This window comes from Pseudochaenichthys georgianus, chromosome 5, assembly GCF_902827115.2.
Source record: "Pseudochaenichthys georgianus chromosome 5, fPseGeo1.2, whole genome shotgun sequence".
In the NCBI taxonomy this organism is placed as follows: Eukaryota; Metazoa; Chordata; class Actinopteri; order Perciformes; family Channichthyidae; genus Pseudochaenichthys; species Pseudochaenichthys georgianus.
The window spans coordinates 15,448,724-15,463,419 of NC_047507.1; the positions used below are offsets into that span (position 1 = coordinate 15,448,724).

Genomic DNA, 14,696 nt, shown 5'->3' on the forward strand with positions numbered 1-14,696 from the left:
TCAATCTTTCCTCAGTGTTTGTGTGGGCCAGTGCGAAAAATGAAACTGAAGAGACCGGACTGAAAGAGAAGGTTGTCTTGTATCTTATCAAACTGAATCAATGTTTATGGTGATCGCGCTCGCGGATTGATTTTCTTATTTGAAGTGCTTTGGCCAATGTTTCCTTTCTGTAGATTAGTTGGAAAGTGGAACATGATTTACAGCTTACAGCCCCTCTCCTTGAGTTAGACTCGCCTCCACAGGAACAGCTAATTTGGTTGTCAGCCACATTTGACTTGGCTTGGCAAAGACCCAGAAGGTAGTTTACTGCTGCTGTTACTACATAAATATCAGTCAGTCTCTTTAGAGGGTTTTCAGAAGGCATAATGGAGGGTGCAGAGCAGACCTCTGCCAAAGGTGATTTCACATGCTCTTTGGATGGTCCCACATCATGAGTTTGGAAGAGGTTCTTCTGACTTTGGTTTGTTTCTGACATTTTAAGTAGTAACGTAGAAACGCTACAAAGAAGATGTGTTGTAGTTTTGTGCTCAGAGTGTTTAAACTACACCTTGATATATGTATGAAAAATGTTCCGACTTAAGGGGGCATTCACGACAGTTTGCCTAGTTGGGAACTATTGTTATACATATCACAAGAATCTAGCACGCCTGCAAAGTTAACGAAAATAAAACATAATCTTTGTATCCGCCCGCTATTTGGATCTGCTCCAAAATGTATGGGGTTCTTCCTTGGTCCAGGCTTTTTCAACACATTTCATAACATTTGAGTAAACAGGTTTTCTGTTATCCTCCTGGTCGTCAAACTGAGCCGGAAACATGAACTCCTTGGCAGAGGTACAAGAAGATGAATACAGATTGAAGTGAATGCTGCTAATCCTCTGAGGCAATTAAACCCTCACCTGATAGTAAAGCCATAGTGAAGCACCATATTGCTTACACACATGTCCGATGTGTGAATACAAACGTGTACACACATGCACTATAGGGGAATATTTTACGCCAGTTGCCATGGAGATTGCCCTTGCTTCTGATGCCTTGTTCTTGAACATCAAAAGAAATGCACCATTAACCACACACACCTTCTTTAGATACACAGCTGCTCCAGGCCCAGCAGAAGACACAAACACAAGCGGACACTTTTATCTTACTCCACTGAAGCAATCGGTCAGTGTGATTCATAATAAGAACGTCTGAAGCTAAAACGCATGAGAGAGGACAGTTACACTTATAGTTTGTTACCATGATCTCCGATTGTTATGCACAAATGCTTAAAGTATTGTAAAGATCAGATTTGATTAGAAAACTTTGATACAGACTAATGCAATCATTGCTTATCTTTCATTTGCGTGGAGTAATCTGTTATATTTATGGTATGGACCACTGTGGTGTCGCATTGAAAAAGAATGTTGTAATGGTGGAATCCAAATGTGTGTGATGTTGCGTGTAATATCATTGGTCATGTTGTATATATGCCAATCCCTTTGAAAAATGCTGTTGTGTTTAATCTCTGCCTCGCCTGCTGCTGCACCGCTGACCTGAAGGCTTTGCTGTAACTGCTGCAATCACTTCTTAGTGCTATTACTGCTGTTATGCCCCTAACTCCACCCCAGCATCCACCTAGTTGGGTGCCTGAAAACTAGCATGGCTTTTTTTACGAGCCTAAAGCCTTTACTTATACCTTACCTTGCTTGTGGTATAAAGTACGCTGATTCAACAGTCCATCAGTGACTTATTTTATTGTGCTTCCCGAACCAACTTGTATTGTTGCCATGGTCGTTTTCACTCTTGCATTTTGTGTTGTGTAAAAAGGCACCCTTCAAATATGTCTATAGCTAAAATCAGTCAGTCTATATTCAGCACTGCAACACAGAAGTCCATTTTGCTGTGTGTGTACATGTGTATGTCTGTGCACACTAACGCGTTAGTGGTGTTTTGGGGGATTTGCTGCAGATATCTGAGTCGTGCGTGGGTGTTTTTAATCTTGTAACTCCATCAATCCATCCATCCAACCAGCCATCTTTCATAATAGCTCGGATGGTTCTACATCATTCCCTAAAGTAGCTTCAAAGGCTGGACAGATACTTAAATCAATGTTTCTTCTTCTTGTTTTTCAACTGAGTCATAGCGTAATCACTGATTTAATTTGAAATGCAAGAGGCACCGGGAGCTGACCTCTGTAACGGCCTAGCATAGCAAGAGCTTGTGTGAAGACAGGACTAGACTGTGAGTTTACATCATTATATAACCCTGTCACTTCCTGGGTTGACTCCCCTGGGGTTTCATCAACCTGCGGTGTATCTGAGATGCCTCCCTGCCAGTTAGACTCCTATCCATTCTTCTGTACTCTTCTTTATTAACTGCCATACATATCAGAGTTATTTACCAATCCATAACATTTGGATTGAGTTGGAATTTAATTCATTCATTATTGTCAATGTTTGAATTTGCAATTACGTGTGTGCCCCTGTACTGAGATTGTAGCATGTACTACAACATGTCACAAGCATTGACAGATGATGCCAGATGTTCACATAACCCAAAAATATCAGATTGTTCTAAATCTCAAATCATCCAGTGAAGCCCCAGGAGGTTGATCCCTGTCATACTAAACCCCACACACACACACACTTGGGTATTTGCAGCAAATCCCCACGAGGCAGCATTTACCCAGGCCTGTGCACACACACACACACACACACACACACACACACACACACACACACACACACACACACACACACACACACACACACACACACACACACACACACACACACACACACACACACACACACACACACACACACACATGAATGAGAAATCATTAAATATAGTGTTGTATTTCTAAAATACTCATCCCATCTGCTGATGAAAAACAATCACATTCATATTTTCGTTTCTGAATAAATTAGTGTTTCTATAATGATTCAACTCACTTGTTTGTGCAGAACGCTTAAAACGTAGTGAGGGCTGGATGTGTTTGTATGTCAGCATCTGTGTTTTTGTGTACACGGCAGTGTGTGTGTGTGTGTGTGTGTGTGTGTATGAGTGTGTGTTTGTGAGTATGTGTGCCTACAGTATGTGTGTTGACAAGTGAGTGATGCTCCTGGATCTGCTGTTGCGTATTTCAGTGTGCACAAGGCAGATCATATCTTACTCTTCTCTCTGAGTTATTTTGTTAAACCATATCAACACACTCTCTAGTCCAAAGATACAAGTGGAAGGCTTTGGGGGGGGGGTCATAATGTTTTTTCAAAGGAGATGAAAGTCAATGCTAACCAATTGTGCTACATCTGGCGTGGGTCTTCCTCAATGGATGAAGGAAATAGAGGATACAACACTTGAATTGCCTTTTAGTGTAACTGTTTCATCTTTGAATCCGTCACCTGCATTATTATAATGCACACTTTTATGACGGCAGATTGAAGATGTGTTATAAAGTGCCGTGTTTGTGTCCTGAAACATGTAGGGCAGGATGAGCTTAGTGTGTCGCTACAATTCACACTGCAGCTCTGTGACTCACTCGGCTCTCTGCTGGTTGACTGAACACACCTCCCCCACCCCCCCCCCCCACCACTCGCTGGGCTTCACTCATTGTGACTACAAATGTGCATCCTGCATGTTATGCAAAAATATATAACAACACAGGTTTGTTTTTTGCAATATTCCACAGCATTGTATTTCGCTTTACCACTCTCTCACTTGAGTCCAATGGACGAATCATGTTCGGACACGTCTCTGGAGATGTCGTTTTCTATGGCAAGAAAAGTGGGTTCACCTTTTTTCTGTCATCAGCACATGTTGTGTCACAAAGCATACATTTTGAAGCACCCTTAAAGAATGGTCTCACATAGATTTAAGAGCACAGTTCATCTCTGTCACAGTTTGATGTTCAGCTGTTAAACCTTTCACATCAAGGGGTGAATAGAAAGAGAGTTGCTGATGGAATACCGTGCCATTGTGTGCAGTCATCTGTACGCCACTCCCTCCTCTTCTGCGTGTAACAAACCCCAATGTATGAGTCACTCAAAAATAGCTGAGGTTTGGAAGAGATAAGAGTGTTTTTGAGTAAAAACTGAAAGCAGCCTTCCAATGGCATAAAGGTCAAGGAATTCATCATTTCCATCAATTGAGATGGTGTCAGTGTAGAAAGTGGTTTGCTTCGAGGAATCTCAATGCTTGACGCCCTATGAGCAGTCAAATCTGATAAAGCGGTCGGAGAAAATGTCTTAATTAGTTAACACATTACATATTTAAGAAGTAATTGCCCAATGAAGTCAAGATGGATCTACTGTAGCGCTGTATCATTTCTTCTACTGCAGTCTTTCTGTTCTTCGTCATTTGTGGGATTTCTTCCTACTTGAATAATCCCCCTTCTTCCTCTGTTCTCCTGCTCTGAAAGACTGACTGCGTAATGAAGCCAGGCATAGCAAGGAGATGTTTGTTTAAGAGTAATAAGTGAAATAGACAGATAAGCAAATAGCCCAAGCTGTAGAGTATTTCCTCTGAAGCTAGAAGGCATTTATGTATCTGAGCATGTGATTCGACGTCCATGTCTCTAATTGTGTTCTGCTTGGGAGAGGACGTTTGCCAACAAAGTGACTCACTAGTTTAACAGATTAAGCCATTTTTAGCAATCTACCATTTTAATATCTGTGGATTATTTGCTACCATACATCCATTTCAGAGATCACATACTTGTCGCTACAGGGTCCTCGCTAGCATTGCTTCTATCCATGCCACCATTACCTCCACGTGCTGCTTTTTTAGAGCAATGCACATTATTGAGGAGGTCCACTGGAGGGAATCATTAAGCCGCTGCAGAGGAATGAATCTCGGTCCCTGTCCCCTCTTCCTTTCTCCGTTTCCTGTTAATCTCTACTCTGCTTCAGTGGTTTCATATCTGCCCTCCATTACTCCACATGCTTTGAATGACAACATATTGGCATAAGCGCATCCTCAGAAGGGGGATGTGTGTTCAGCTCTATGAGAATGAATCCACTAAAAAATGTGTGTCAGCAGTGCCACAATGGCGGGAAAATGGACAAAGGAAAGACAGGTTGAGGAGGAGACTAGAAAGATGGAGGGAAGGATGGTGGGAGAGGAAGGTGTGGTATCCATCCCTGAACTCCACCTTATGCGCGCTAGGAAACCCCCTTCCAGTGGCTGCACACGGCACGCAACGCTACAAGGCTGCAGCACGACACACTCACGCAGCCTATGATGTAGGAGGATGATGAGGGGGGAGGGGGAGGCATCCAGTGAGTGTGGCAAGTGAGGGAGAGAGTGAGGGAAAGGGCAGAGTGAGAGGGTGAGATAAGCAGAGAGAGCAGCATCTCTGAGCACATTCAGCTCGCAGCAGCTCAGGAGGCAGGACGGCAGAGCAGAGGGGGGAGAACACCTGCCTAACCAAAGGGGGCGACAACACACCTCTCTCTCTCTCGGACACACCGCTCGACAGACACACATTTGTGAGGAGGCGTGAGGCTCAGAAGGAAGAACACTACACACACGCACGCTGTTTGCTGGCTTAGCTGTGCTGAGGAGAGCTGTCTCTTGAAGACTGGACCAGAGCTTTATCCATCGCTTCATCCATCTTCCTCTTCCTGCTTCCCATTCCTCCAACTCAGAAGCAGCTCTCCGTTACACACACCTCAATCATTTGGACTGATTTGCTCGCTGTCATTCATCCAACCTCTGGTCAGGGTCTGTCTCTGTAACCACCTCCGCCCGTTTCACTCCAATCAGCCAAGAAATCAAGACACAGTGAGAAGCCGACCCTTCAACCGCAATCATGAACTTCCTCCGACGCCGTCTCTCTGACAGCAGCTTCATGTCCAACCTGCCCAATGGCTACATGTCAGACCTGCAGAGGGCAGACCCACCTGCCCCCCCTCCGCCCACCGCCACCTCCCCTTCCCAGCCAGGTGGACCACCAGCAGCGGTGCCAGCCCTGTCTCCTACCAAATCTCCATCCCCATCCCAGGCTCCAGCCAGCCCTGCTGTCCAGGAGCGCCGTATGAGCCAGGCGGCTCCGCAGCCCCAACAGGCCCCGTCTTCCTCCTCTTCCTCTGGCTTCTTCAGCTCCTTCAGCTCCATCAGCTCCATCACCAACGTGGTCAAACAGACGGCTGCGTCCGCCGCCGGGTTTGTGGAGCAGTCTGCTCCTTCTCCCTCACTCTCCAAGAAGTTCAAGATCCTGTTGGTCATCGATGAGCCGCAGCATGAGTGGTAAGTGACTTCACTGAGGGGCTATGGGAGTTGACTGATGGGAAGTTGGGTGGTTGTGATAGTGGCTTTTTATTTTACTGTTCAGATTTGGTGTTAAGAAATGTTTGGGTTATAGTCAGCCAGGAATATATTTTTCAAAAATTGGAACACTGTGCATTGGCTAAACGTGAAATTGATATTAATCTTCCATTAATCCTTAAATAATGATCACATCCTTTTTGTTTGTGTGTCTTTGTATTTAAATGTTTTCCATCCTCTCCTTAAATAGAAAGCGCTGAATTGATCTAAACAGACAGCATAGCTTTTCTCTGGGGTTCGGATTCACACGTCCAACAACCCAACACTGCACGTGCCTCTGTTTTTGTGTTTTATGTGAACCTTTCTGACGTCATGTGCCTGCATGCTTATGCTAATGTCTGTGAGCGAGTGTGAGGAGAGCTATGAGTTATTGTTTCTATCCCTCGACAGCACACGTTGGATATGATCCATATGTCAACTCATACATCATACAGAGTCGTAAAAGAGCATACAGCTCTGAATAAAACATCACAAACACAAGCGAAATGTAAGCGCTTGGCAGTGTAATCATGTTTGCTCTCTTACTCGCTGCCTGCTGTTTCTGCAAATCACTTTTTCAGGCTACAAAGGTTTTCCTGAGTCGATGTTGATAATGGATTTTACAGCCATTCATTGCCGTCATTATCTCAGTGTAGTTTCATTTCCTGTATCCCTGTATAGGGTGGATGTGTGATCAAGTGGCGACACGTGTGACCTTTCCATTTTGAATGGACCTTCTGGACCGTTGTAATGTTGCAATTATATTTTACTCTCCCACTAACGTATGTGATATGGTCAAAAGCATAGCAGACAATAAGCAAGTGAACATTGAGTTGTGATTTCCCTCCTTTTTTATGTGAACTTGAGCCTGTGTGGAATGCTTGTTGGCCATATAATGTTGGAAGCTGACTACTTGCTGACTTCTACTGTTTAAAAAGGACTTTTTGTAGTGTGGATTGATTGTAAAATAATTTCCAGCTCTACTTCAGTAAATGTTTGACATACAAATGTATTGAAACATGTTTGACTGCCCATAACAAAATATATTAACAAATCCTTCTTTGGGAATTTGCCATTGTAGGTATCTGATCCTGAGATTTAAGCGTCAGCAAAATGTAAAATGCAAATGCGACTAACTGCATTCCCACTGCTACCCATTCTGGCTCCAAGTTCCATTCTCTTTAAATTGAGTATTGAAAGTCCACAATACTATCTATCTATAATCCTATTTATGTATTACTGGCATTTGTTTTGGAATAAGATGGTGCCATGCTTCATTGATGAAGCACTGTCTGAGTTACAGACACTGGTACACAAAACGGACTGAAAGCTTTTCACTGTAGTCAATATTACTTCCAACACAATCAGACCAGGATTAGCTCTATAATGCTACATCATGTGTGGGCACATGCATGAGTGCTGAGGTTCCACCACACAGTACCTACTGAATGTAACTGGCAGCTCTGCATTATGCTAATCCTGTGTCTCTTGCTGAAAGTGTTTTGGTGGCTTATGGTTGGATGGCTGCCACCATCAGGATGTGTCTGCAGCTTACATTTAGAAAAGATGCAGTTGAATGCTTTGACTTTACTTAAAGTCCCCCTTGTAATAAATATGGAGGAAGGGAGCTCTCATCAGAATTGCATAATCAGTATGTCTGATGTATAATGAGCTTTTTCAGGCTCTGATCGTTTGAATTGTAAACTCAATGCTGAGAGGAGGGGTTACGAGAGGTTTGTGTTTACTAACTCTTCTCACCTGCGTGAACACATGAGCAACAGCAAACTACCGTACTGAGCCAGTGAAAAAACGAGAGAGAGTTTACTTTTAATAGCAGACCATGGTAATGATGACACCAATACCCCTTGGACGTAACTGCCAATGGACTCCCAAGTCAGATGGGCCATCATTCTTTTTTTTTTAATTCTTACTCTTTTTTTTTAGATAGCTTATTACTCCGTAGTTAGCTGCCTTTTTATATGGTTGTCATAAAAAAAATCCAAATTAAAATAGTTCCTGTATCCTGTTATTGAAACCGCTAATGGTCTAAGACCTTTTAAGTGATTGTAAGCACCACTAACAATGCTGTTACCCAGGCTAAACAAAGAAAGATCTGATTTCTCTGTTTTTTGTGACATACAGAATCCATGTAGGTTTCATGTTTGTGGTGAATGCGCATTCATGTCACAATGCAAACGTCTGTCAAGTGACTGCTGTCAAATAGAAACATTTTCAGGTTCTTGCAAAAGGACTCAAACATATGTTTCTACATTGCTGTCCTGGTCCGAACCAGATGCATTCATAAATATTAATGTATATTCTGTGGGAGGAGGCAGACAGAGCTTCCTTAAAGCATCTGGGCCAGAGAGGTATTCTGCTAAATGATATTGATTTTCCACTCAGTTAAGAACAGGGCCTGAGACTCTAACAGAAATGACCCTTCTGTAATGATTCCGTATGTCGTGCACATCAAGGCTAAACTCAGAAATATGGGAACCTCTCTGGTTTTCTGCACACACCACAATAAGTACTTTGATGGATAGCATCAGCCTGAATGTATTTTTTGTTTATAAACCAAACATAGACATACCATAACTGAATGTATCTCAGTTTACTGTACTGCCGGACCACACATCATCAGAATCGTATTACAAACAGTCATTTTCCACCCAGACTAAGAAATTACAATCAGAGTTTGATGAGCAGATTACACCTGTCAATTATGAACTAAAACATCATAATAAATGTTCCGTCACAGTGGTTGTGTTGATACATTTGCAGTGGATGATAGTGATAAGCAGAAAGTAGGATATTGTTTTCTCCTCATGTGTCTTCTTCTCCTTTAGTCCCGTGTAACTGCATTTGCCTTTTGCCAAAATAAACCCCTTGTTTTTCCTTATTTAAAATTCCCTTTCTAAATATATCTACGCATCTTGAAATAGCCAGAGAAAAAATACACATTCATGCAGTAAGAAACGTGTTTGTACTCGATGAAACTGGCATCCCCTTTATTGTAGAAAGTAAGCAGTACACAATCACGTCTCTCTACATCTAATGGCTTATTCTCCGTGCTCTCAAATATCGTCTGTGCTGATATGACGGCTTACTCTGACTGTGCCACAAAAAGAGACCACAATGGAAGTCCAGCCAAAAAGACCGTAGGAATTTTTTTTGCAGGCAATTCAGAGTGTGAGTGTGCATGTGTGTGTTCTAGCAGCCTCATTGAGTCCTTATGTAACAAACCCATGTTGGCGGGTGAGGGGATAGACATTGTCCTCCAGGGCTTCTCAAGGTTACATCTGCACATGGGGGAGGATAAAGAAAGATAGAGATCTGTCTTAATCCTCCCCTCTCTGTCGTCAATATGAGACAATCTGGGAATCTCCATTATTGTTTTCGGGCGTCTAGGTGACGCTCTTTCCTGTTTATCTCGCCCTCTCTCTGTGTGTTTTTCTCCGCCTCTTTCCTCTTTGCTTCCCGGCTCTCTGCCTTTCATCAGGACACTGTTTCTGTGTGTGGCTCCAGAGAAAGTGCTCAGGGCTCCTGATGTGAGGAAGTAATGAGAAGAGACATGATGATTCAGCAGTTTCAGCCCAAAGGCCGCATCTGCTCTCTCACTCTTTTCCTCTCGCTGCTCTCCCTCTCTTTATCCTTCTCTTTCTCTTTGGAATGTGCAGTTTTGTGCCCGAGTTCCAGTGAGCACATGTACCACCTATATTGCGTAACTACCCATCAGAGCAGATTATTTGGGACTGTTGACTTTTTGATGACTCACGGTGGAGGGTTGTGTTGGTTTGACTGCAGGTTGACGCACAGTCCTCTGACGAGCAGGGGTTCATGCTGAATGTCACATAATCTGCCTGCAGTTAAAGCTTTAACTGGCTGGTTTCTGAGCGCCTACTAATTAGCAAACGAGTGAAAACATTTAAATTGCTTCACAGAAGTGGTGGTGGTCTAACCATTATGTTAATCAGTTATTCTCACTGCATAGTTTTTCCAAAAAGTGACTATAAAGCATATTAACTACAAAATAAAAAAGACATTGCTTTTATTGAATGATTTTAATTGGGATGTCAATGACCTGTATTTAATTTGAAAGAGCATTACATTTTGTTAGTGTGCTTGCATTCGTGCATGCGCATCATTGTAATTGTTTTCATCGCTAGTGGAGACCAGAGTACACAGTGGGAGCAGGTGGGGAGGTGGAGCCACATATATCTCCATCAGTATCAAACACACACACGCACGCACACACACACGCACGCACGCATACACGCACTGACTCTATTTCACCTTTCGCCATCAAATGATGAACAATGTTTCCCACAGAGTTCAGCCTGCTGTAGCAATATGCTGCTTCTCATTTCCACTGACAGTTTACTATAGTACTGTGGTTTGTGAATAAAGCAGTTCATTGTTAAAGGTTACTTTCCTTCCTACAACAAACCCACACAAAGTTCATAAAAAGCAAAAAGGTAAAGATATTTTCAGGGTTGCTTGTGATTTGTGCTGGATGTAGTTTTTGACTTCATAGCAGTTACTAGGCATTATCTGTGGTTAAAAAAAAAAATTATAGTTCTTTACTGCACACACACACACACACACACACACACACACACACACACACACACACACACACACACACACACACACACACACACACACACACACACACACACACACACACACACACACACACACACAGACATGACCTTATTACAGCTGGTGGCAATGTCACGTTGACTTTATGGGGCCTTTTGGTTCACCCTCCTGAAGTCGTACCTCTCAGCTGTTAACTAGACTGGTGGCATTTTCAACCCAAGGGAAGAGACAGAAACAACTTCAGGGTCAAATGTGTAAACTTGTAACTTTCAAAATAGGACTTGATGAATATAAGAATGTATATATTTTAAGCCTGTATTGTGGTTGAAACTCCCTTTCAGGAATAATGAAAGCATTTATTATTTGTTCAATTGGTTATCATAATAGATGTTCCTTTTATATACCTTTTTTACTGACACAAACCTTATTTAAGTAATGTATTACTAAGTGTTTCATTGAAATCATCACACAATTTATACTTAACTTTAACTTTTGGTAATCAGAACCAGAATTCCTCACCTAACGGACCATGTTGTACCCAACCCTGACCAAACCTAAACATAGTGGTGGCAGATCAGAAAACTGTGATATTCGACTGTTTGCCTATATTTGGATCAAAGTAGTTTGCCGCTAGGAAACAACATTTGTCTTTTGGTTAAAACTGTGTTTTATCAGCTTTTTTTCACAAACATTGGAAAAAAGATCATTCGCGTTTCAAGCAGATCCTATTGCCACGGTCATTTATTAACAGAACATATTTTTATAAATGAAATAATGTATTTGTCTTTGAACACTTGTATAGTCTTGTTTGCATGGTTGAACTATGCACTGGTTTTATTGCAAGCTTTCATGATTAGCACTTTAATTAATGTGCTGTGTTGGGAGTACCTGATCAACAGAAGGCTTGGGTGACTGCAGATTTGTGGCACTGCCTGTATCAAAAGCGACTGACTAATAACCAGCATTAGGACTAATCTCTTAGGCTGTTTAGGACTAAAGATCGCCCCGTCGTGTCGAGAAAAGCAGTGACCCTTTTAGCTCATTTAAATGCAAGAGGAAGTCAAAAATCCCCTCTGTGAATTGGTAATTAACATTTTCTCTTTATCATGACTGTGCTGTTTCATTCCCACTCTCCACTGTGGCAGAAATGTTAGGCAATTAGATATGCACATCAGTTACTGCCTGTGCTCCAAACACCTCAACAGGATGTTTAATCGCTAAATTAATTTTGTTTGTAAAATAAACCACAGGCAGCTGCGTAGTCTGAATGAATTATGACTAATGAATTAAGGTTGGGCGAATGACACCACAAAGCTAACAAGGAGCAAAGCAGGTGTGACATTTAGAGGGATTTACACTGATCCTCCACCATAAATAAAGTGTTCTTCAATGACATGTAAGTGAACTGCAATAGAAAGGAACATACAGTCTGATCCAAATGCAGACTGAGGACAGTACAGGTCCAGGTTTGTGTTAATAACAGTTGCTCAATGAGACGCTCAAAAGTATGCTGTATGGACGACAAAATGAGCAGCGAAAGGCAGACATTGTGACTGACAGTCGTATACTGACTTACACACTACTTGTTCTACTATTTACGAGGGCTGTTATGCTATATATTTTAATCAAGATGGTCATATTTCCATTACCGGCTGTAAATGAAATATACTGAGTCAATGTATGTAAGCGCTTCATTTTGAAGTGCATTTCATGCTCATTAGTCATGTATAAATGATAAGGGCGTCGGGTGAAAGATTAAAGCCAGATATTTCAGTTTTGTATTTCTTTTCTAATCTAATCCAGCATGTTGACCTTGAAACAGACCTCTTCAGTCCTCTCCTTTTTAGAAAGCCTCTTGAGTGGGATGAAGAGCCACTTGTAATGAGCTAGGGCAGATCGGTCCAGAGGCAACTATCGGCGCTACACGAAAGCTTTCAACTTCGTCATGATATACTTGTTTTGCATTGAAGATATAGTTCATTTTAAAGTCACCAAAGAGATTTCAGTAGAATTCATGACTTTTGTAATATTGCTTAAGATAAAAATGATGACGCAGTCTGGCTCATTGAGATGTATTAAACAAACCGAGTGAGCTTTACTATCTGCGGTTTTGTTAAGGCGTGGAATTAAATGCACAATTCAGAGACAAACAAAGTATCAAAATAAAGTGTTTTAATGTAATCAGGTAACAACACACTGAATATATAAAGTAACAAAACAAACACTCAATAAACTGTCTAACCTATACTCTATACTATCAAAAAACTACTTACTTAACCTAACTCTTTATGGCCGATAACTCTAAGGACAGTGACAAAAGATCTTAACGCTGGAATGCTTGGAACACACAAGACAATCTGGCAACGAGACAGGGGAAGACGAGAACTATACTAGTAGACAGACAACACCGGGTGAAGACAATTTAGACAATCACAACAGCGGGAAAACAGACAAGGCAGAAAACGTACTTTAGACACATGAGGGTAGACTATCAAAGACTATCAAGACTATCAAAGACTATCAAGACTATCAAAATAAAACAGGAACCTATCTAAACATAAAACCTAAACTAGGGAAGAATCTTTAGCAGAGCCGTCTACGCACAACAGGTTTGCAATAAAAAAATTATTTTGCACAATAATACAAAGAAACATGATTGTATTGATCGTGCCGTTAGTTCAGCTCATTGTTTTGGGTTTGGTGCTTCTCTGAGTCCTCTGCATTGTCCCAGTGATGATCCTGTTACTGTGCATGAGCCCCACAGATACCTAATAGAGCCGTAAAGGAGACCAATCAGCAGAAATAGTCCACCGTTGCTATGGCAACAGGTAATCCTCAATTGAGAAATGTGTGGTAGAAAAGAGGCATTGATGTGATGTTACTATATACAAACAGTTTGCCTTGTACTTGTTGTTGTTCTCTGAGATGGACAAATACATGTTAAAATTATTAATTACATTTCTTAGCCGCATGCCAAAACTTGTACTTCCTAAACTGGTTCTTAAAATCTTGCTTTCTTGCTATCTCTCTACAGCTCAAAGGTATATACATCAATAAGCTCAAAACATACATGCGTTGCCAGAAATGGACAATCATAAACTGACACGGCTGAATTTAAAATGTTCAATGGCCAATATAGCTCTAATTTGAGTGTTTTATGAGGCTCTTTTTATTTTATTTATTGTTGGTGTTTTTTTTTTTTTAGGGTAAGTAAACACCATGCAAAGAGCTATGGGGGGGCTATTCTATCAAAGTAGTCTATACGAAGCCTTGTCTATTGTTTAGAGTAGGTGAGGTCCTGATAATTTATTCCGGTAAATTACTCTGACCTACTAATTGACCTGACCGAAGTTACTGAGTCTATGTACGTTTACTGCTTGGCTCAGATCCACCAACGTCAGCAAGATCTCACCTCTATTAACTCCCCGAAGAACCAGGTTCAATTAACTGCTGTTTCTATTCAGACAACTCTTTTTAATCTGTTTAAGCGATCCCGAAGGACTTTGATATCAGTAAATGAGGTGTGTTCCTACCTAAGTGTGTGTGGCAGGGTGCAGTCTTACCTTTGAAGCAGGAGAGGAGAGCACAGATTTTCTTTTTAGTTGTCCCAATCCAAAAGGTGAGATCAGTTTATTTGAAGAAAAATAGGTCCAAACTATTACAGAGTCTTTACCTTTTAACACATTATAATCATACAAAACATATCATGCTGGGGTTATATGTTTTATCTAAAACCTTAATTCATATTCATTTTATTCCCGTGCGTACGCCTTCCGGGTATACCTAAATAGTGTTATTCATTTGATT

General features: G+C 41.5%; 1 protein-coding gene across 1 annotated transcript in view; it reads left to right on the forward strand.

The window, feature by feature from the left end:
• The first annotated feature begins 5,248 nt into the window (after positions 1-5,248).
• Positions 5,249-14,696, forward strand: part of syn2b (synapsin IIb) — an 81,563-nt gene continuing 72,115 nt past the window's right edge. The window contains exon 1 of the mRNA XM_034083219.2: positions 5,249-6,230. Coding sequence (XP_033939110.1) covers positions 5,794-6,230 — 437 coding nt within the window. The 5' untranslated portion in view covers positions 5,249-5,793. The remainder of the gene's footprint in view (positions 6,231-14,696) is intronic.